Source organism: Prorops nasuta, unplaced genomic scaffold (assembly GCF_024137725.1).
Source record: "Prorops nasuta isolate Cenicafe-Biocafe unplaced genomic scaffold, Cenicafe_Pnas_1.2 PNAS00033, whole genome shotgun sequence".
Classification (NCBI taxonomy): domain Eukaryota; kingdom Metazoa; phylum Arthropoda; class Insecta; order Hymenoptera; family Bethylidae; genus Prorops; species Prorops nasuta.
Window position 1 is genome coordinate 2575960 of NW_027116830.1, and position 24546 is coordinate 2600505.

Sequence of the window (24546 nt, forward strand, 5' to 3'; positions counted from 1 at the left end):
CCTAGTTGTAATGGGCAGTGTTCAGGGATGCCAAGATTGCCAAGTCCGCCATTTTGAATTATACCAAAAAGAAACTACTACATACTTATACTCAACTTAAACTGGATGAACGGCTGAACCTCTGTCTCTGTCCCCTCTGTGACAGGTGACTGACACTGACTTGGATTCTGTCAATCACAATTGTGTGATCCGTCGATCTGTGGCGCGTCGTGCCTGTCCTATAAATTGTAAAGGCTGTCCTGTATCGGTTATATTTGTCTCGCGTGTGCACACTACTACAGTCACAGTCTATTCATTTTTTTCTATTCTCCACTTCTGCAGTGTTTTTCTTGCGATTCTCTGCTTCTCGTAAAATAGAAGCCCTAAAATTTTTAATTTCAAAAATATATTTATAATGATAATATAATTGCGCTTGCAATGTTATCCGCACCAAAAGAAGACAAAAATCTTTACTTAGCTTCAACTCTTTGTGAATGTTTGAAGAAGAATGATTTAATGTAATTTTTATTATTACATTCGTAAAGTTTTTCTTTTATGTATTTTTCTTAATGAAGAGTAGGCATTTTTAAGTTTTAAATGACATTGGTTAAAAAGCTCTGGTGTTTTATTTCAGGCAGATAAAATTTCTTATGGAAACTGGTACAGTGAATCCAAATACATTTATTCCATCTACTGGAATTACCCCTTTCCATTTAGCTGTGGGAAACGAATGCCAAGATTTTGCTATAGAAGTTACAAAACTGTTTTTACAATGTGGGGGTAATCCAAATGTTAGGTGATTACTTTCCTTTTTTTGAATGTAAACTAAGTGATTTAGTTTTAAGTTATTATTTCTTTTTTATAGAGCTGTTGATGGACTAACACCAGTACATGTAGCTGCAGCTTGGGACAGAATTGATATATTGGAGCTATTACTTGCCAATGGTGGTAATGTTTTAAATATAGACGAGGAAGGACATAATGCATACCATTATGCATTTGAAGGCATGCATTATCAAGCAGTTAAAATATTAGATAAATATAGTCAATTTACTACAGACAATGATGATGATCAAAGACCCAAATACAAAATGTTACTCGGTATGTCTGTAATGTGTGTGTGTGTGTTTGACAAGTCAAAGGAAACCCATACTGCTAAACTGAATAATGACATATCTTTTATTATTTTAAATTACAGATAAGATCTTAATTTTTGATGGCAAGAATAGAATGGAATATTTGGTTCTAAACAATAATAAGATCCTAATTAAAAATGATTTATCAGATCTACAAGAATTGCCTTTGAATTTAGAACTTAAAAAATTGCCTTCAATTGATGAATTTTCTAATTTAAGCGATGCACAAGAAACAAATTATACAAGCAATAATGTAACTATTAATTTGAGCCGACAAGTAAAACTTGAAAATAACAAAACTTTTCAACTAAAGAATCAAGTTTGTGGAGATAATTCTGATGATAATTTATCTTATTCAATAGATCATTCAATTGTTGCTATGTCACCTAATTTCAAAATACCAAGATTGAAAAAGTTGCCACCAAAAAATTGTGATAAGTTTGTTGAAGTGTCTCCAGATGTAAAAAATGTTAAAGTGCAAAACTGTTTATTAAATTTAAAAAAGGATAGAATGTTTAATAATATGAATACATTCTTGTGCAATACTAAAAAACACATAAGTAGCAAAAAAAATATAGGAGAAACAAATAAGGACTTGGTTAATGGTAAAAATATGCTTCAGAGGTTTTATGATGCTGACAAGAATATAGCATCACCATATATTCCAATTTTAAGTCAAGATTACAGTAATATGAGTATCAAGGGATGTACATATAGTAGTGCAATGAAGCAATCAAAGGCAAAAAGTGGCAATGAAAGTAATACAACAAACACTGACAGTTTAAATAGTTTACAAGTGAATTGTCAGGAAGAAAACCTGATAGATGAAAGCTATTACAGTAGCTTTAATAGCACTCATAATACCGAAGATAAACAATCAGTTTTTACCAATGAATCATTAAATGACAGTGATTGTCCTTCTAATAATTCTAAGATCTCTTTAAATTTTAATTATAATAGTAATGATAATGAATTTTATATGAAGAAAGAGATAGATATGTCAATGGCAAATAATGTATCTACATCAACTCATTATACTATTGAAGAATATAGGTATGAAGATTTAGAAAATGGGGTTGCTTTAATAGAGCGTAGGCCTGCAGAAACTACAACGTAAGATTAACAAACATTTGTTTTATTCATCAAAGATCAATAGTATTCTTACATATTCAGTGAAGTTTTTTTTTTAATTTCAGCTCATCTGATGAAACAGATGATTTTAAATCTGCTAATAGTACTGTTTCCGGATATAAGAAATTGAGTAATAAATCAGTTTATTCATTTTATTAATATTACAGATTTAACTGTTTTACTGCAATACATAATTAGATGGCTCTAATTTAATGAATTGATAGAGAATAATAAATAATAGGTATAATATAAGAAATTGCATGTAAACTCTAGTTAACTTATTATTTGTGCAATGCATTTATTATATGCAGTAGACAGTAAAATCTTTTTATTGTTCATCTAATATATATGTGTGTAGCTATTGAAGCACATTAATATTTATTTTCATGTTGTTCATTACAGATTTAGCTCAAAGAATATTCTCTAGTTTGCCAGATATGTTTTCTGATATTGGAAATGCTACGTTAAGAAAATTGATAATTAATTTGGGAGGATCACCTGGACCAATTACTGACTCCACTCGTAATATTTATTTAAAAAAACTAGTGGAATTACAAGAACAAGTTTATATTGAAAAAAGTAAAATAATTGTTCCTAACGAATTAATTTCACGAGCTACACCAGCAAGTTTAAAATATGGCGATTGGGTCAGTCAAATTAAAGAGTATCAAATTTTAGAGACAAATGTATTCAAAGAATTTCATTTTCCTGATCCCATGCGAGCATGGAGGGAAGGAAAGTCAAAACAGTCTTTTAATTATCTTCTTTTGGATTCACGTATAACATGTAATTTACCTTATCGAACCTCAAATCTTTCAAAAGAAGAAGCGTGGAACATTTTTATATCTGCAATTTTTTATGTGGGCAAAGGAAAGTCCTCAAGGCCATACTCACATTTTTATGATGCGTTTCAAGCATGGATATCAAAAATAAACAAATCTTCATGCAAAAAGATCTCTCATATTATGAATATATGGAATAGTGGACATGGAGTTATATGCCTTCAAATATTTCAAAATACAATACCTGTTGAGGCTTATACAAGAGAAGCTGCAATGATAGATGCTTTAAATATAGATAATTTAGATAACTGTAAGAAAGGTGATTATTATGGAGTTATGGCTACATGGAATCTAAATGAAAAAGCTAAATTTGGTAGATATTTATTGTATAAAGCTCAGAAGATTTTTATTAACGAAGGAGAAAGACTTATTTTTCCTGATTCTTTATAATGTTACTTAAGAAAAATTATTTGTACACAGTTTATATATGCAAATATTGTTTATTTATGTGCCAGTGCTAATTGTATTATAAAAATTGATATTTTATTGAATGAATAAATTCATTGCTGTATAAACTAACCTTGGATATGATTATGTTAATGAGAACTAAATATATAATCATATTTATGATAAACTAAAGAGCGGGAAGTTGATCTGTAAATGATTTGGCTTGCAGAGTCTACAAATTTTGATAAGAAAATACAGGGTAAAGTTACCTAAAACATATAAGCTAAATTTCCTTAATTCACTAAAATTGTAATCTGTAATAAATAAAAATATTCTGTAGGCCACAAATTTTTTATGACAGAAAATATCAAGTTGATTACAACAAATTTCTGAACTATATATAATAAATGACTTTATTTATAAGTAAGGTCGATTAGGAAGAGTTTTCTTAGCTCTAATATCTCTCTTTCTTGGAAACCATCTATGTTTTGTAGTAAATGTCATTTTAGCTAGTTCTTCAACAATAATTATTGGCTTTTTTTTATAAAAGGTATTGTGAGTATGGTTTGATTTGAACAATAAATTTGTTTCAGCTGCTTTTTCTTCAGATATTGGTAGAGAATATTCATATGGAAAATATGGTTCAGGATGCCAGCCAACAATGGTTTGCTTATCCACAAATATTAAAACGCTAGATGGTAGTTCTGCCTTTGTACTAAACATCATGGTTTTAATTTGATGGAAATTTGCAATACGTAGAATATTTTGAATATGATTCATCTGTTGCAACAATAGAAATAATTTTATAAGTGATTTAAAATAATAAATATTTTAGCGTATAAAATGTTTTATAACTTCTATGCTATTAAATTTTATTATTATGTCAAAATTTATATTGAAAAAGATGCATAACATCAAATTATTAGTGATATTTATAACTTTGATAATTTCATCAACACATCTATTTAAAGTCTATTGCTTTAACTTATAACTTTAAAAATTAGACAAGAACGCATGATTAATAAACATTACTTAATAAGGAACTTACTTTTATTAATAGATTAAAAGAAATTAGTTATATATATTTTTCGTTTTAATTAATTATAGCCTCTAGACTGGACTGCAGTTACTGCAGTCTATTAGACTAGTATCCCTGATGAAAATTCTTAAGGGCGAGTTTCCCTAATTTTACAAGGGCTGTGTTTATTTTTTAACTGCCAGCACTAAAACTCTACAATGTATGTCACGTAAAATATAGGTTTTCAGTACTGGCTGTATGTATGTAGTAAACACTTCTCCACGCCAAAATGGCGGATAGGTCTCTTTTTTCCTAAACAACTATTGGTAATGGCCTATTTTAAGTTGGCACTATACGATATTGACCAATCAGGGTTCTTGGATTACACCATTCCGAATGCTATAATCAACTAACACGAATCTTCTACAATATGACGCCGTTAGAGAGAAACACCCGTACATACTACGTATATGTACAAAATGGCGAACTTGGCAACGCTGTAATCTGTATTAGAACGGGCTTTATTTTACAGGCGCTTCTGCGGCTCTGCGGCCTGCGCTTACGTGCACAATAGTGTGTTTGTTATGTCGTCGTCGACGAGATAATCGTTTGGTCCACAGAAAGTCAGTATTACATGTGTCAGTTCTTTAGTTTGTACACGATTAGTGAAAATGATATTTATACAGAAAGGTGAATGATTCGTTACAATCTTTTCTTGAGTTATTTTCAATTTTGTGTGCCATTCGATGCTGAAAGTGTGTTTATCGGATTAGTGCGTGACTGAGATTTGTTGTTGAATGTTGCATTATAATAGTACGGTGTATCAAACAACAAATGAATGTAAAGTAGCTATTCGAGAGTCGATTATATTTTTTAAAAATTCCTGGAAAATGTTATTGGAAGCATTTTACTTCATAATCATCAAATTTTTAACAATTTCATTTTAAGTTTGACTATTTTAACAAAGGCACCGATAAGCTGTTACTAAAGACAGACAGCCCTGGGAATTTTTTCTTCCAAAATATAGGATTCGAAGATTATCGGTAATTCGCATGTCTTTCCACCGTTTTGCTCGCTCGCACGGTAAGATTGACTTACTCTATATGACTGACATATTTTGTCGGTAACAAATAGTTATCTATTTCTTGTAATTTTTATACTGCTTTACCGTAAATATGAAGATACTTTCAGAATTGCCAGAAATTGCTCTTTTATAGTCAAAACACAATCACATATTCTGTGTATACACAGTATACACACTATTTGGGGGGACGTTAAAAAAAAAATTGATTTTTTTGATCAATTACATAGAGTGTTCCTCTTAACGGGAATCCGTATACCGACATTACAGGGCGAAAACTATTTCGCATGCAACGTCGTCATTTGTTGACGGATTGTAAAGTTATTACAGGTTTTTGGAAATGCCAGAAGCTTATCTACTAAGTTACGTTAAGACAATTAACAAAAAATGAAAAAAAATTTTTGTTTAAATAAATAAATTAACATTATTGAGAAACAACAATTAAATCGCAAAATCCCCCAACGTACCTTACTAGATAATGTTCATACGTTTCCAAAAAGCCCACATAAATGCAAATCCGTCAAGAAATGACGATGCTGCATGCGAAATAAATAATGGAAGAATTTCGTGTTAGCGACTTCCCGAACAGGAAATTCTTCCATTATTTATTTCGCATGCAGCATCGTCATTTCTTGACGGATTTGCATTTATGTGGACTTTTTGAAACGTATGAACATTATCTAGTAAAGTACGTTGGGGGATTTTGCGATTTAATTGTTGTTTCTCAATAATGTTAATTTATTTATTTAAACAAAAATTTTTTTTCATTTTTTGTTAATTGTCTTAACGTAACTTAGTAGATAAGCTTCTGGCATTTCCAAAAACCTGTAATAACTTTACAATCCGTCAACAAATAACGAAGCTGCATGCGAAATAGTTTTTGCTCTGTAATGTCGGTATACGGATTCCCGTTAATGCATTTGTCAGAACCTCAGTAGCAAAATTGGTCCAAATAACATTAAAAAAACTAGATTTTTAATCATAATGACGTAAAGATAATCTATTTTGTTGCCAGGGCAGTATCTCAAAAAATATGAAATCTATGAAAAAATGTATAGAAACTTTTTTATGCAATATTTAATTCTCTCCAGAAGAAAAAGATTCTAGACGTCTTATCAGAAAATTGGTTACGGGAGAACAATTCTAATACTTATACCTGGCTGAGACCGTAATCCAAGGTTGGGGTGTTGGGCTTTCGTTGGCCTAACGGTATGCACGCAGCCCTTACTACACCATAACGGGCTAAAATCTAAAACACCGCGAATCAAAATTTATATTTAAAAAATGTTTTATCGTTATGTTGTGAGACTTACCTGCTTTTATTGTATTATATACATCGGTGTAAAACTTAAAAGGCAACTTTGTGACTATCGACAAATTTTTATATCGTTAGGCTGAAATTGCAGATACTGATTTCGATAATCGGCTGTTTTCATGATAGGTTGAAATCGAGTTCGAATAGGATTAGAATCAACGTTTCACCAATGGAAATAACTGTTTGAGTTTGATTCTGAATATTTCTATTAATGGAATATTGACTTTTACCCGATTCTGACCTAACTTTAAAATCGCTCGATGTAAATACAGCCTTTGTTGTTAAAGTAACAGAAATATCTGAAAAATGATGTTTTTCGTATAAAAGTTACCATCTACCTGACATGAAAAATGCTTCTTTGGCATCAGTTTTTTAGGTTACTAACTAGCTCTAATTTGTGAAAGTTTTAATACCCTGACTAAATACTTTCGATCAAGAAAAGTAGCTTTCTATGATTTTTGATTTACCCACATCACGGAATCCCGGAGTTGTTCTATCTTATCGACGGTAAGACAGAGGAGAGGGCGCTGTTGTATAGCAATATATTTTTCTCCAAACAAAATTCCCGTAAGACTGGCTGTCATTAGGAATCTCTCGTCGGTGCCGAAGGTATATCATCCATTTTGTGTATATGCTGTTTACCTAATTTCATTTACTTAAAACAGTACGTTTACACGAGCATTGTTTAATTATCCTTAACTTTTTTCAGAGATATTTTTACATAATTTCTGCATTTATTCGAAACTTTTAAAGTATCAATACTATTGTCAAAATGTACAACAATGATCGACGTTAGATAGTTGAAAATTTCATTGTTTTTATCCGAGATCGAAGTTACTCAGTAAGATTTTCTTAAATTTAATATTTTCAATTCTGACCGTGAATTTAAAAAAACATTTAAATTTTAGTTTATATGTTAGGTTTCTCAAATATTGCATCATTAATTTTATTTGAATGTAACACACATCAAGAAACAGCTTAAGAATTGTTATGGAGTTAAATAAAAATAGACAGGATATACTTAAGTTGTTCAATAACAACATTTATAAAGTTTTTTGTCCTTTACAGAAATAATAAATTGATAAACCATGGTCAGCAATCCGTCAAGAGGAGCTCCTCGTATACAGGTCTTTAGACCAACATATGAGGAATTTAAAGATTTTAGTAAATATGTTGAACACATGGAAAGTAAAGGAGCTCATAAAGCTGGTTTAGCTAAGGTTATCCCACCACCGGAATGGGTACCACGCAAAAAAGGATATAATTTAGAAGATTTAGATTTGGTTATACCAGCCCCAATTTGTCAAGTAGTTACAGGCAAGCAAGGATTGTACCAACAAATTAATATTCAAAAACGGTCAATGACGGTGAAGGAATACAGCAAATTAGCCAATTCTGAGCGTTATGCAACCCCACGTCATTTTGATTATGAAGATCTAGAAAGAAAATATTGGAAAAATATAACATATGTGGCTCCGATATATGGCGCTGATGTGTCAGGCTCCTTAACTGACCCAGAGGTGAAAGAGTGGAACATCAATCACCTTGGAACAATTCTTGATTACGTTAATAAAGATTATGGAATATCAATTGACGGTGTAAATACAGCTTATTTATATTTTGGCATGTGGAAAACTACATTTGCATGGCATACCGAAGACATGGATCTATATTCTATTAATTATTTACACTTTGGAGCCCCAAAAACATGGTATGCAATACCTCCCGAGCATGGGAGAAGGTTGGAAAGATTGGCAAATGGGTTTTTCCCATCAAGTTATCAAAGCTGCCAGGCATTTTTAAGACACAAAATGTCTTTGATTTCACCACAGATGTTGAGACAATATTCCATACCTTGCAACAAAGTAAGTAAAAAACTATTGTAGTATTGCTATCAAACTTAGATAAGTGGGACCTTAAGAGACAGTACATTTAATATCAATTGTAGAAGTTACATTCCTTGTTTGAAATTTTTGTAATTTTAGAATACCAGAATTTTATAATTTATCTAAATAATAAGAATCTGTTAGTTATCTAAAGCTGGCATTCTATGGAAGTAGATTTCATACTTGATCCGATTGCTGAAGTTGCAAGGGTCTATAATGATGCCATATGTTCAGTTTGCAGCTGTATGCATATTACTCTTTGTAGGTTTTTGACAATAAAGAAAGCTAATTCAACAAGAAATGCAGGTTCATGTGCTTCCAACTTGAGTCTCACTTATCCAATCTCAGTAATATTTATTGAATCCCAACAGTCTATATGTTACGTACTGCATGGAATGTTTGAGATGGTAGGATCTTATTAATACTAAAGATTTCATTTTATTAGATTACACAAGAAGCTGGAGAAATAATGATAACCTTTCCATATGGTTATCACGCAGGCTTTAATCATGGATTTAACTGTGCAGAATCAACTAATTTTGCTGCACCACGATGGGTAGAATATGGCAAAAGAGCTACTCAGTGTACGTGTAGCAAGGATATGGTGAAGATATCTATGGATACATTCGTAAAACGTTTTCAGCCTGAACGGTAATAAAATGAAGCATGTCAATTACTTAAACTTAATGCCACTTTTACTAATGTTCTAAAATATTGTAGATATGAGTTGTGGCTACGAGGAGAAGACATTGGACCTCATCCTGAAGATCCAAGGCAAACTGCTGCCCCTTTACCCTCTCAAATGGACCTATTATGTAGCAGCAGCAGTAATGGACAATTGCCACAAAGCTACTTGAGTGCAGTACCCAAAAATAAAAGGCACAGAATTCACAAGAAGAAAAATGTATTGGCAGCAAATGCAGATGTGGACATGGATGAATTAGTAAGACGTACAGATATTCCACCTGAAGTCAAAAAAGTATTACAAGATCTGGAACTAGAAGAGGAAGTTCCTCCTCCTCCTGATGAAGAGCAGCTCGAAGTTCTAGAAGATATATGGTTAAAAGCTGGAGAAATGGGTAGGCCGCTATCAAGGCCTTATTTGAAGGGGCAGTTTGGGGATTTTAACCCCTCCTGAAAAAATCTTAAAACTAGAAAATAAGACTGGTAATCTTAAGTTTTATATCTTAAACGAGCTAAAAATATCGTTTTTATATTTATGTTTGGTATCGTTCTATTCGTTAAATGGTAAATAGTTCAGCAATATTATTTTTAATGATAATAAATTAATTTTGTAATAATTTCATTGTTTCATATGGCGTATGGGTTTTTTTGGGAAACCTATTGTGCAAGGATAATTCAAGGCCTACGCTTGAGTTAAGATAAAAGGTGCGTAAAAAATCGTATCCTGACAATCCCTTAATAAGTTTCCATTATTGGTCAAACAAGCTGGATAATTAATGAGGAACTACTATATTAACTGTTAGCGTCGCATCGAACGCAGTATAACGATGTGATAGGAATTGCGTTAAGGCATTTTGACAGTTGGTAGTTCCTCAGAATAGTGCACAGGATTGATAGTGGAGAAACGAAATTTACTTTAAGTTGCTATTGTGACCTCATATGCATGGGGACTAACATAATACTTGGAAGTCATATTACTTTTGCAGATTGCGCATCTTTCATTGTTTTCAGACTTCGGTTATTGCAAAATTTTCATGTTTTAGATATTATCAAAAGGATGGGTAATCAACTAAAACATAGCAATCATTTCTAACATACATGTAATTTTTAACTAGTCATTTAAATACTAAGGGCTAATTAAGATAAAATTATTTCACTTTAACTTTCAACATAATGACTAGCCCGGCCTTTATTTTAAATCATTTGTAAACTGAAATTTGAACTTAGGGCCGAATTTATAAACCGAACTAAGTTTAAAATTAATTCAGTTTGCAGATACAGCACTTATTAGTTCGGTTGGTGAATTCGGTTCTATATAAAATCGTAGCAAAAACATTAGCTTGGAAATACTCGACTACTGCCTCGTTAAAAGGTTTGTTTCTGTTGTCTGTACTTTTATACTCAAAATAGTAGGATATGTTGCGTATATTGTATAGTTTTAAATTAAATGTGTAAGTTAAGAAGCTATTTTCTCACACTTTCTGCTTGTTTTTCATCGGTTCTAGTACACTTGCTCCTGAGTAAGAAGAAACAAGCAGGTGTAGAAAATGGGCATGCTCGGACACCCCGACGCGCCTTGGTAACATTATATAATTCGGCTATATTATAAGTGGTTAATTCAATCGATTTGACAAATCATGATACGTTGTCTTTTACATAGCACTAAGGTGTCTAAACATGCCCAATGGCATCCTAGCTTGTGCATGATTGATTGCATTCAGTAGAAAAGTAGTTATAGAGTTGCTACTGAAATAATGAGATATGATTAGTCAAACAGTTAGGGCTCTTTCAAATCGATCGATCATATTGAGTATGTCGGTAGTAACTGGGAAGCTGTCATTTCTACTAAATGCACTACCATTGAAAACGTCTACAGTATACTTAGCGTGTGTATGTATTTATACTATTTTGAGCAGGGCTCGGAAATTGTTATACTGCTTAGCTCTTTACTATATCACTAATAGAAAATTGTTATTGGTGACTATGGTAAATAGCTGGAAAATGCATATAATTCCTAACCCTAATTTTAAGTATAAACAGTATAACTAATCGCGAATTCGGGTACCTGCACTAGTGTGCACTGAGTGTATCTCTTATCTTCTGCTTTCACATGAATAAAAACAAAAAAGAGATACGTGCGCTCAGCGTGCATTAGTGCAGGTCCCCGAATTGACGATAAGGGGTTGCACTCTGAATTACGCATATACGCACTTATGGAACTTAAATTCTGTAACAAACGTAACGTGTAAATTTTATATTACAAGCGATTTAGACGCAACTCCGAATGCAGCTTGAGGATCTTTTTCGTCAGTATCCAAAATGCTCAATTTGCTTTATAGAATTGCCAAATTTGCTGTATATTTAAACATGTATTTTCGAAAAAATTTGAAGTTCTACATGGTAAAATGAGCTTATTGGGAATTGGTAAAAGAGAATCTAAACGAACAAATCGTTTGCCTTGTTGCTTTAGAAATCATCAACAATTAAGAGGATCCACGATCGAGACAGAACTTGAATTGTGAAAATATAAAATATAAGGGGAATAAACAATTTCCCGTTCAACAAAATATTTAGTTTATGGCGCATGATGGTGCTAAAACCTTGGTTTCTTTTAGAAATTAAAAGAAATATAATTTTTTTCATATAAGAGCTAAATAAGTCAGTCTAGAATACTTCCAAATTTTTAAGAGTATTTGCTTTTTATTGGCATGAAATTACTCGTTGACGTTTGCTAGAGGGCGCTATAGTCTCACTTTTTCAAAAATATTTAAAAGAAAAAAAATATTGCTTAAGATATTTTTGTTTTGTTTTTTTACGAATTTTGAAAAATTGACTCTTGTAGCGCTCCTAAGCACACAGGCCGGTATTCATAGTCGTTACTTAGATTTAAGACCGACTTAAGCATAGGTTATCTTTTTCTATTACTGTTAGGTGAAAAAGGATAACCGATACTTTAAGTCAGACTTAAATATAAGTAACGACTATGAATACCGGCCACAGAATAGAGTAAATTTGTTCCTCAGTAAAAAAGTCGTATCTCCAATGGTTTAGCTGATTTTCTTGACTGAAATTATTGTTCGGTCATGGATCCCCTTAAGTCAGATCAATCCCTAAAATGCGATCCAGAGCTCTTACTGGGTGCTTTCAAACCCATAACCGCTGTTTCAGCATTATTGGTGACTCAAGGATTACGCGAGCGCCGCTAGTGGCAAATTTGTAATCTGTTTAACCTGTAGAGGGTCGGAAAACCAATATATATTAGCTAAACTTTTAATCGGCCTTTCTATGTAATCAATCCATGGTATTAAGTATTTTTTTAATCCATTTTCTAAGGTTTATATGTCACCTCAAATCCCGGCCCTCTAAAGGTTTAGAACGTGAAACAATTTCCACACAGCACGTGTGCAAAAGAACGAACGGACTTTTTCACATTTTTGAAACATTGCTGGAACATAATTATGTAGTTATGATGTTCCAGCAATGTTTCAGAAATGTGAAAATGACCGTTCGTTCTTTTGTACACGTGCTGAGGGGGCAGCAGAGTTCAACAAGTGATTACTTAAAAACTTACGATTATGTTGTTGACAACTGACGTTATAAAAACATTTAGAGGATAAACGAAACATTTCTTAAATATTGCAGATACTGAAAACTACCAATTGTCGTTATGAGGCTGCTTACAAAGTTGCTACTGGTGGCACTAGTTTAAATCTTTGCGGCGGTATCATACAAATCGAACTAAGTTCGAATTTCAGCTTAACAACTATTTAAAAGACCAAGGCCGAGCTAAGTATTTTATTAAAGATTAAGGTGAAATAACTGATCTCAGCTAAAGACCGCACTAAGCTTAAGTTCGGTTTATTGATAACGCCCTCTGCATTGTCAGTTCGCGCGACGCAAAGATTATGCGAGCGCCGCTAGTGTGAACTTTATTAGTAATCTAAGAACGACCCATTGCGCAGGAAGTTTAGGAAGTGCTGCAAAAAGGTCTATTTATATGTATAATACGGCACGGCATCAACACAGCACTGTCCAAGAGACGTTAGTCAAAGGAGCATGAATGTATCTCCTATACTCCTTCGAGCAACGTTTGGGTCGATGCCCCGTGACTGTTCGCTGCCATATTGTATATAAAGTATAAATTGTGGCCTTTATCGTTAAATCGATAATCAAATTATCACAAACTTAAATTTTTATTATAATCTTGGGGTCCTGAAATGTGATGTTATTTTGTACAGAAGTTACATGTATGATAAATTTAATTTATATTGTTTATTTTATTACTTACTCTTTTTAAAAATACTTGAAACATGAAACCTTTGCAATGAAGGATATTGGAGAGAGGACAGGATGATGCAAATACATAGTTTGACTTCTGAGAATTGCGTCACAATTTATGCACATGCAATTAAAATTACGATGTGATGAAAATTTCGATCTCCTTCTATGACTCCCATCTATTATGCTGAAGAACGTCGGGTAATCACAATAGAGGGAATATTACATCGCGATACAATTTCAGTTTATTCCTTGCAGTACTGGTAATGGAAATTTATTTAATGGATCTAGAATATAATTTTTTACGCACTTTTTATCCAAGGTCAGGCATACACCTTGAATAATTTTCATACAATAAATACACAGAAAGCGATAAATCATATGAAAAATTTTAATGTTTACAATAAGAATTCATTATCAGTAAGAATATTATTACAAAATTATTTAAAAAATTAACAATTTGAATGATATCAATTGTATAGATTTTTTAGCGCAGTTTAAAATATGAAACATGTATATAACTTTAATAGTTTCATTTGGCCTTAGCTAAAAAATATCTGATTTATTCTATTCGGTATCATTTTATTGGTTGAATTATAAATAATGTTGTGACAATATTTTTAACGGTAAAAAATTTTAACTTTTCACATGATTTGTATATTATGTTATTGCGTAGTGAGGACGCTCGCTGTTGGCGGGGTTTCGTTTCAATTTCCACGCAAGTTCGGATAAAAGAGATCTCTCTTTGATAAAGGGGATTTTAGAGAACTCATGAATACTTATCTAGAGAGTTTGGTGAAAATTCAAGGGTGCGTACACACTTGCAGTCCATTCGTAAAAAGAATTTCTTTATAAACCGTACTTGAAGGCTGCTGGTGTGAACCATTGCATCGCGCAAAACAGGGCTTACAAGTGTATTTACACTTTTCAGAGCGCTATTTAATCTAGTCACTAATAAGAATTTTCTATTAGTGGCTCTCTAGTAAACAACTGAAAAGTGAAAAAATTTTTGAGCCCTGATATAAAAAACTAACAGTTAGATATATATATAGTATATATATACATATGTATATACAGAGTCTTTTCCTACAGCGGAGCATATGTGATTCGTGTTAGTTGACTATAGCACTTTGAATAATGGAATCTGAGAGCGCTAATTGGTCAATATTGTGTAGTGCCAACAGAAAATAGGTCGTTACCAATAATTGGATACAAAAGATGAGATCCATACGTCATTGTGGTATGGATAAGTGTTTACATGCTAATCGTAGCAGAAAGAGGTGTAAAATGGAGAAATGTCAAATGGTAAGGTTACTAAAGTAAATATTGAAAATAATGAATGAAGTGTGTAAATATATTCGTACGTTTTATTCATTATTTTCAATTTTTACTTTAATAACCTCATCTTTTTGACATTTCTCCATTTTACACCTCTTTCTGCTACGATTAGCATGTAAACACTTCTCCACACCACAATGACGTATGGATCAAATTTTTTGTATCCAACTATTGGTAACGGCCTATTTTCTGTTGGCACTACATAATATTGATCAATCAGCGCTCTCAGATTCCATCATTCCGAGTGCTATAGTCAACTAACACGAATCTCCTATGATCCGCTGTTAGGAAAAGACCCTGTATATCTTCATAGCCTATTTTATAAGAACTTGCATAATATTTCTTTTCATATTTGAATTTTATCCAGTTATTTACAAGATATTATATAATTTGAAATTGCATATATCTTCTGTGGGTTTGGCTGACGTGTAGAGTGCGCACTGTGTTGTTAACGTTACGCGTCAAGTAACACTCTGAAGCTAGCTGAAATGTAACCGATCAATTTTCCAAAATGCACACACACATGACACACGTACACATATATAGCCTCTCTCCTAAGTATAATTTTAAAAATCAAAATATCTTGCAAATTGTTGTGAAATTAAGAAATGACAGGTATGTTGCGGAAAGTTCCTGAGTTAATTTATAAAAATATGCAATAAAAAAATACATCTCTGCATTTTCAAAAAAAACCTATCGTCGTGACCTTCATATGGTTTCTTTCTAGCACTTTGCCAAAGTCAAACCAATATTATCATTTAATAGATCTTTTTAAGATCTTCGCAACGGCGACGAATTTATCCAGTGAGTATTTTTTAGAGATTTTTCAAATTTGTTCTTATCGTTCCATTAACACATAGTTTAACCAGTCAAACGTCTCAAATTTAGATTTAATAACCCGTCATATACACAGTGTGCGGACTTAAATTGAGCGAGATGACGCGCGTATATGCATGATACAAACGCGCTTAACTGGTTAAATATGAATAGACGCAATATTATAATTATACTTCGCTTTTTTTTGTTTGTATAATATGTTTTTTCGTGACCCAAAGGCGGGCACGCACGTCGCCCGAACTTGTGTTAATCAATTTCTTTTCATTTAAAGCATTTTCCTTATAAATTAATGTTATAAGATTTTCAACTATTTCGGGACTATTGGTCAGCAGCATTTTGTACTTCAACCATTTTATTGAATGAGCAAAAATATTAATTGTTTGCAATAATAAGGTTTCAAAGTTTTAGATTTTTTCAGGGGGTAGGTGTGGGGTGTGGTAACCTTCCATTCAAATATGGTCTTATACCTATACAGTGTAAAGTGTTTCTTCTTTCCTTAAGTTTAATGGTATTAATGAAATTATTAATTTTAGATGTTGAAGATGCTAATGTATATGACGATGGATATAATCGCAAGAAGAATAGAAAAAGAAAGAAAAAAACTAATATAGAAAAGGATAAGCTTGATCAAAAGCCAAAGAAGTCTTCTAATAAAAAGTTAGCTATGGTAAAAGATGAGACTGGAATTAAAATTGAAAATATCAAACCAGAACCTGATATTGATAATACCGATTCTCTTATGCGTTCAGCATTAGAAACTGAAGTAAAGGTACAATTGAGGGACATACAAGAGACTTTGAATTTGTCTAAAAATTCTGAGATTTCTAGTTTAATGGGTTCATCAAGTGATTCTTTCGCTAAAAAGAAAAAAAAGCATTCAAAACACACAGAACACAAATGTAAACAGAAGCATTTGAGCAAAACTAAGAAAACTAAACAATCCAATGTACCTGTTTTCAATTATGAAGAGCCTTTGGATGTATCAGATGCTGAGGTTCAACGGAAGCTTATGGCTATGCCAGGATTACATACGCAAAAATCTATGGTTAAAAGCATGACTAATAATTCAGGAAAAATCAATCTTTTACCAGGAAATATTATTGCTGTTGGAAATGAGTTTAGCATGACTACTGTTAAAGATAAAACAGTAGTGAACATTACGAATAGTGGCCCAGCCTTAAGTGGTACAAATACCGAAGAGAAAATTGAAGAAAATGTAATAGAAGAAGTAATGGAAGAAGCAATAAGCAGCAGCAACAGCAGCAGCAGTAGCAACAGCAGCAACAGCAGCCGAGTAAAGAATGGCAATGCAAAAGGTACAAACTACAACAACAAGCTATCTCTTCTTACTTGCAGTACTTTAAAGTGCAATTCACTGACGGAAATTAAAAGTCAAACACCCGAAGCGTTAATTCAAGATGATACAACAACAACAAAGGGAAATCTGACTAAAAGCTGTGCCACATTGACGGGGAATCCTCCTATAAGTTACAACAGAAAAGATATTTTGAAGGCACCTAAGCTTAGCCTACTCAAGTCAAAACAACAGGATACTCCAATAATTACAACGTACAGTACTACAAAAGATGTTACTCCAATATTGAATTTTTCGCTTCCACAACAAATACCTTGGAAATTATCACAAGAAAGCAAATTAGTAGCTAATACTTCTCTGATTGTACCAGCTTCTTCAATTTTAAATAAGCCACCACCAGTATTACATAAAGAATTACCTTTAAGTGGACATAACGTAAGCTCGGTACTGCACTGCAAGCAAGTCGAAACCTTAGAAACAACTTGCAACATTAAAAAACAGACAGGTATGACAAAAAATATATGGTCCTCCAATACGTTATTACTTCCCGTTAAGTCAGTTAACAATCAGCCAACTACATTGTCTATAGTGGATAATCAGGCATATAACACAAATAACCAAAGAAACACTCAAATAACTTGCACTTCGGCATTGTCGGATAAAAAGTTTTTTGTTCCTGGTTCTATAGTACCAAAGTTTGCTAAACTTCCAAATGAACATAACACTTTGGCAATTATAGCTCCTAACGATACTAACAAAAGACTTGTGCAATCCACAAATGTATTGTCTCCTGTCCATTTTTCACCCTCACTCTACATTGTGTCAAAAGTACCTGAAAATGAAGCTCTTAATAGCGAGAAAAGTCCAGTAGCAAATAGAAAACAGGTTCATCTAACCAGCAATCAACAGGCAGAAACAATAAGTATAATTGATTCTTCAACTAAACCATGCCAACTAAAATCTTCTTTAATCAATACCAAAGTTCTTAGCTTACCTAAATCAGAAATGAATCATGGCATGAGTGGTATAGTAGAGAGAGCGGAATGCAATAGCTTTAAATATTTTCAATCAGCAATTAATTATTCAATGAATCCTGACATGAAAACTGAAGAGACTCAAGATTCTGCTTTCAATGTAGGAAAAGGCGGGAAAGGTGGTAAAGGTGGTAAAGGCATAAACGTTTCTAAGCCATTTGCAAGAAAAGCTACAATAGAATCAATTCCCAAAAACATACCAGATTTGAAACCTTTGAAAAGCGTGAAGGACCCAGCAGCAAAGAGAAAAATTAAGGAAAAATCCAAGAAAGTGGCGGCCAGGAAAAAGAAAGTTCCTGCAGATACTTCCAACAATATCAGTAGCTCCAGTTCCGAAGATCAAACTGTGATCAATCAGCAAGTGGATCAAACGCCTCCGAGCGTGCATTCATCCTTAATAATTCCAGGACATATTTCGGAATTGTTGTATCCAAATACACCGGACATAAGCTTACTACAGGCTTTCAATAACTATTGGAGCTCACAAGATTCTCACTGTGCAATATGCACAAGTTTTGCTTCCAACAAAAATGGAAATACGAAATATATGCCACCTTGTTGGAAGTACAGCAAGTGTACAGAGCTTCCCGAGAGCTCACCTATATGGGTAAGAAGAACAATCCTCAAAGATATTTATTAATCCTCTACTTGCGGATCATGATACAGTTTCTTCTCTTTACATGACAAATAGTATATGTATATATGTGACAATGTAAACGACTTGATCAGTGCTGATTAATTAAACAAAAATCCTACAACAGCATATTTTTACGTACCGTAATTGGAATCATCCCAACTTATTTTTATCTGCAAGTAGAAAAGTAGTGTAACTAGAGAGAGAGAGAGAGAGAGAAACTAATACAATTTCTACATTGCCCGCAGTTAGAGGATTATTAAGAGAGGAAAAAATTAACTTTTTCGTTTCCATAAATTTTCTAAACTTTATATAATTCGCATTTAGGTCCCGTCCATCGTTTTCGCTGCTAATTCAAAAGAACAAACCGTCGAACCAGAGAATGACAAGCTTTTACGATGTAAAAAGTGTTATGTAACTGTACACGCTTCTTGTTATGGAATTACCGTAATACCTACAGAATTGAGGAACTGGACATGTGATAAATGTCGGGCAGGTGTAACTGAAGTCGTAAGTATTATTGCAGATAAGTATAATTATAGCTTACTACTCCCATTTTCCTCGTACGAATCACGTATGTAATGACCACTTTGTTTTTATTCAGATGTGTTGCCTTTGTCCTATGTACGGAGGTGCTGTAAAACGTACCAGTGACGGTCTCTGGGCCCACGTAGCGTGTGCTCTATTGATACCTGGAGTTACGTTTAAGGATTCTATTAATAAAGATCCGATAAATGTATTAACCATTAAGACCGATATGCTGAAGAAACAATGTATTTATTGTGGACAACAAAACGGCGCATGTCTTAAATGCGATCAGTGCAGCGCATTATTTCATCCTCCTTGTGGACTCGTAGCTGGAGCTTCTTTCTCCATACCAGTATACAACTCCCAAGAACTTCAGGTAATTAAAAGTGTTTTTTAAAACACACAATCAGCATTCATACTTCAATAAATAACTTCAGGTTTTAATTTCATTATATTAGGATCAAGTTTAATGATGATGTAGTCTCATACAATACCATGTTTTCAGACTATTTTCATGATTTATTTTCTTCAACCAAAAAGTACAATGATTTCAGCCGTTTTACATATTATTATTGACACCCTAAATTATACAAAAGATATTTTTCATTCGAAATTTGTGACAATGTATAATTTTTGGGTATTCTTTCTCACCATATAATACACGCATTAGGAAATATACAGTTGGATATGGCAATGGTATAATTGCGACCTGTCTAGCAATCCGAAACAAACAATTCAAGTGATTCTTGTTCCGTAAGATTGTCGACAGCAATCGGAAAACTTTTGTTTCGAGAAAAACACGGTTAAAATTTACACATAGTCGATTTCTTTTTTTCTAATAGAAAATTTATAATTACATTATTCACAGCCACCTTCGGTTCCTTCGCGTAAATATCATTTGTTTCAATTTTAAAGGTCGCATGTCATAGTCATGGGGACATGAAGAGCAAAAAGACCGAAATTCAGCCCACCGACATTGTTTGGGCAAAACATCGGAACAAAAGGTTTTATAAGGCCAAAATCGAATCTATCGACGACACGCTATTTTACATGGTTACTTTTAGTGATGATAACAGCTTTAGCGACGATTTGTATCCTCAAGACATCATTGTAAGTATATGTGTGGACGGTATAGTACCAGAAAATTAGGTAACTTACATTCTTATGAGTATTAAATTATGGCATATATAATTCTGTGTAAATTGTGTCTCATAAGTTTGGGAGGGGGGGGGGGGGGGGGGTCAATTAGAAGCCCTAGATAGAATGCTTGATGCTGAGAAGAAAAACTTAATAAATTGTTTTCTCGTAGTCCTTATAGGTAAAAGTTGATAATTGTTGACATTTTTTTTAAACGTCCATCTTATTTTTTTATGAACAATCATGAATACATTTCTGATAATATTAGACGGAGACTTTAAAGTTTTAGGTAGCTGTTATATGATAGGACAGAATGTTGAATGTCACTCTTTTTTTAGAATTATGGTCCTCAGAACGCACCACAGATTGGAGCTGCTGTCAAAGTAAACTGGACTGATGGTGTAATATATGATGGCATATTTGAGGGTCCCAATCCCCGTAAAATATATAATGTAAGTAACTATATATAAAAAATAATAATCTACTAATAAACAAGTCCCTAAGAATCTGATGACTCTGGCTCTCGCGTCAGTGGACGTGGATGAAACTGTGGAAATAGGTCCAGTTTGACATTTCGATTAAGAATTATCCTAGGGCCAAGCCCATTTGAGCAAGTATTTACCCCTTCGTAACTGTCAAAGATTGGGAATATATGAATTAACCTTGTTGAATGGAGCAATTAAAAACTTGGAGCATTTTTAGTGTTTATAAAGTGCCATAAAACGGCGGAAATACGTACACGTGATCTTGAATTCAACTGCGATGAAGGATACGTAAAAGTAAACTTTAATATTATTAGATATTTAAAATACTCTAATTTCAAATAAAAAAAAAAAAAACTGGTGTAAATTTAGCTGGAGGAATGTGTGCGTTACCCGCTACGCATGCTCACACATTTTCACCCATTTCTCTTTTAATTTCCCATGAAAATATCCCGTAAACCTCTTAATAACACAAGCGATACATTAATAAAATGTTCTAAAAGCTCTCGACGTCCGCTACAAAAAAATTAAAGCTATATTGAAATCTCTATCTCTTCTTTGAATTTATTTGAAAAGAAGGATGTCTCATGAAAAATGTACTCGGTGTCGTGACTACGAGTATTTGTGTCTTTAGCTGCTCTATAACTCCCGAAATATCAAACGTTATATTTTCTTGATCCTATAATTATAAAATACAAAGTAAAGAGAAATAAATTTTCTGAGGCCGTTACACAAGGATATATCTTAATGTTTCTTTCAATAGGATATCAAATCGATTTTGCTCAAGTAAAGCTGAACCTGTGTGAACAGTGGTAACTTTCTTAACAACATGTACATATGTATGTCACACGTTGGACATTTTTTCAAGTTATCATTTATGTACGCGTCGAGAGTAATTTTCGATAAGAGGTTTATCCGGATTCTCCTTCATTTAACATTTGTGTTTCTGAATTACTTAATTTGGGATAATTTTTGTTTTTTAGGTCAGATTTGAAGATGGTTCACAGCTTTCATTAAAGCAAAACGAAATTTATAGTTTAGACGAAGATATGCCAAAAAGAGTGAGATCACGGTTGGTGAGTTAATTGACCAATAATTTTCTAACTAACTTAGTACACACTTAATTCTGTATTTCTCAAATAACTATTAAACCTTTGGTAGCGTTATGTAGTAAACTAACTTCTTTAAACATAGATTAATCGAAAATTACTTATCTGAATAAATATACTTTTATTCATTATTTTTTTTTTAAATGTTCAATTCTCAGTAATTTTACTTATTAGCAGTAAGTTGACATATTTGTTAAAGTAGTTTTTCTTTTTATTTTCACGCTTATGTATTTTATTGATTTCTAAAAGTCTGTTGCGACCGAAATGAAGCACCGATATCATCTTTATGGAAGAGAAGACGAGTCTGAAGTTGACAAAATATTAAGCAATTGAAAAGCTCTAGCTCTAGCTCTAGCTCTTGTATTGTTTCTTGTAAATACATCGTAAAAAAAGCGGAAGGTATTCAAGCTCTGTAAATAATATACTTATGTGTATCATATAAATGTATTACGAAGATAGTCTTGTCTGAAATATTCATATATGTAAACTTATATATATTTTAAAGTTTTACGTACACGTACAATCGTGTTACATATACTTATGTGTAAGATTTTATGTAAATTTCTTGTAATGCAAACGCGATTCAATGCATTAGAAGCAATTGGATTTTACTAGTTCATTTTCGTTTTTGCTTATTTTTAATATTATCAATATTAATTACAGTGCAATCCTTCATTTCAATATAATATTCATTTAAAGTTTCATTATCAACATAAACTAACGTCTGCATTAATATATATATATATATATATATATATATATATATAAATATTAGTGTGTATTTTACCGTATATGTAAATTAACTATGTAATATAAACCGTTTTTGTAGTGAGACAATTTTAAACGATAGCGCATTAGAAAATATGTATAACATAGTTTGACTTCAAAATTTGATACTGACAGCATTTCTGATAACACTAATTTTAATCAGAATACTATAAGCTTACAAACACACAAATATCTGATAATTGTTTTTAATAACTGTTGCGTGTCACATATTTGTTTAAAGAAACTTGACACGATTTTCTGAAACAATGGAATAATGCAAATTTCAAGTTAGGCACTAAAAAAATGATGGACAAAAATTGAGAGTAAAATATTGATATTTTAAAATTATCTGTCTACTTCATAAGCCATTTTATTCTTCTAATTAAGGTAATTATCCCTATTCGTGACCTACTTTTAGTATTGATATAGAAAATAATTAAATGTATTATATCAAATATCTGAAATGTTCAAAAATTTCAACTATAATAACAATAGTTTTGTTTTTATCTAAAATTATTTATATTGCATAATTTTGTCAAGGTTTTCTATAACTATTTTCCTATCTATAAAGTATTCTGAATGTAAACGTATTAGTGACCAGACAAAACTTAATTTTTATCCTATTAGTATTACCGACATGGGATTTTATATTATTTATCTATTTTACTTGATAACACAGGTGAGAGAAGAGTTGATACAAGCAGAGCTGCTGCTACTAAAATGATACCGACTATTGTATCTCTTACACACTGTAACTAATAAAATAAATAATTAAATTTACTTAAACTTGATAAGAACTCGAAAATGTTGATTAAAATGATACAAAATATATATTTGGTAATATTCAGTCTTCTTTCGTTTAAATTGTAGAAATGAGAAGACGTCTAGTCACAATGTCGGGTCATGGTCGCAATAGGGATGTTTTCACCTTAATAATATAAATTAGAGAAAACATTTATTTAATAACACAAACTGAATGCTCGTCTCAAAAGCTTAATATTTTGTGTGTGTGTGTGTGTGTATGTACAACAGTGAAGATGGATAAATTACTGTTTTTAAAATGTTGCATATTTTTAATTATTTTGGCCTATAAGTCAATTATATGTTTGAAATAAAATGCTATTTACCTCTTACATACAAGTATAAAGTTTTAGCGTCACTTGCAGCAACTCAGTGGTGTAATTAGATTAATGTGTACTAAGATGCGTGTACAATAGAGTAATTTAGTAATTTTACGTTCATTACCATTTTTACGTAGAAGTGTTATTTTAGATGTGATTTTTTATATTAAAATTCTTTACAATAATAATAGAATTAATTTCTACATTGAAAGAAATGATATTCTATGTGACGATTCTTCCTATGTTAAGAAACTCTATGTAAATACGATTTATAATAATCGCAGCGAATAAATGTAAACCTGTAAATGCAGAATTGTGTGCGCGTTTTAATACGCGGTGATGTCTGACTGACTTATTGCATATGTCGATACTAGTTATATACTGATTCACTTATAAATAAATATGTATACAAAAATTATAATTATATTATAACATTAAATGAGTCAACAATTCATTGGCACAGGTCTCAGTATACAAGATTGTATTAAAAATAATAAAGTGTACAT

At 32.2% G+C, this 24546-nt stretch overlaps 2 protein-coding genes across 5 annotated transcripts in view; both read left to right on the plus strand.

Annotated features, from left to right (window-relative positions):
• The first annotated feature begins 358 nt into the window (after positions 1-358).
• Positions 359-3607, plus strand: LOC136783441 (ankyrin repeat and LEM domain-containing protein 1 homolog). Its single transcript, XM_066743605.1, has 6 exons — positions 359-497; positions 614-775; positions 845-1080; positions 1178-2228; positions 2312-2376; positions 2649-3607. Exons 1-6 carry the CDS (start codon positions 418-420, stop codon positions 3476-3478), a joined length of 2424 nt encoding a protein of 807 aa, XP_066599702.1. The 5' UTR covers positions 359-417; the 3' UTR covers positions 3479-3607.
• Positions 3608-4980: 1373 nt separating this feature from the next.
• Positions 4981-24546, plus strand: part of LOC136783439 (lysine-specific demethylase 4A-like) — a 31832-nt gene continuing 12266 nt past the window's right edge. The window contains exons 1-11 of one of the 4 annotated variants that reach the window (XM_066743603.1): positions 4981-5183; positions 7958-8754; positions 9221-9426; positions 9496-9854; positions 16446-17732; positions 18366-18868; positions 19223-19405; positions 19500-19799; positions 20339-20533; positions 20899-21012; positions 22026-22118. In XM_066743603.1, the coding sequence (XP_066599700.1) occupies positions 7978-8754; positions 9221-9426; positions 9496-9854; positions 16446-17732; positions 18366-18868; positions 19223-19405; positions 19500-19799; positions 20339-20533; positions 20899-21012; positions 22026-22118 (4017 nt within the window). In that variant the 5' untranslated portion in view covers positions 4981-5183; positions 7958-7977. Of the gene's footprint in view, positions 5184-6866; positions 7499-7598; positions 7731-7957; positions 8755-9220; positions 9427-9495; positions 9855-16445; positions 18869-19222; positions 19406-19499; positions 19800-20338; positions 20534-20898; positions 21013-22025; positions 22119-24546 lie in introns of those variants that run through there. The other 3 variants (XM_066743601.1, XM_066743600.1, XM_066743602.1) reach the window with 3 other exon arrangements.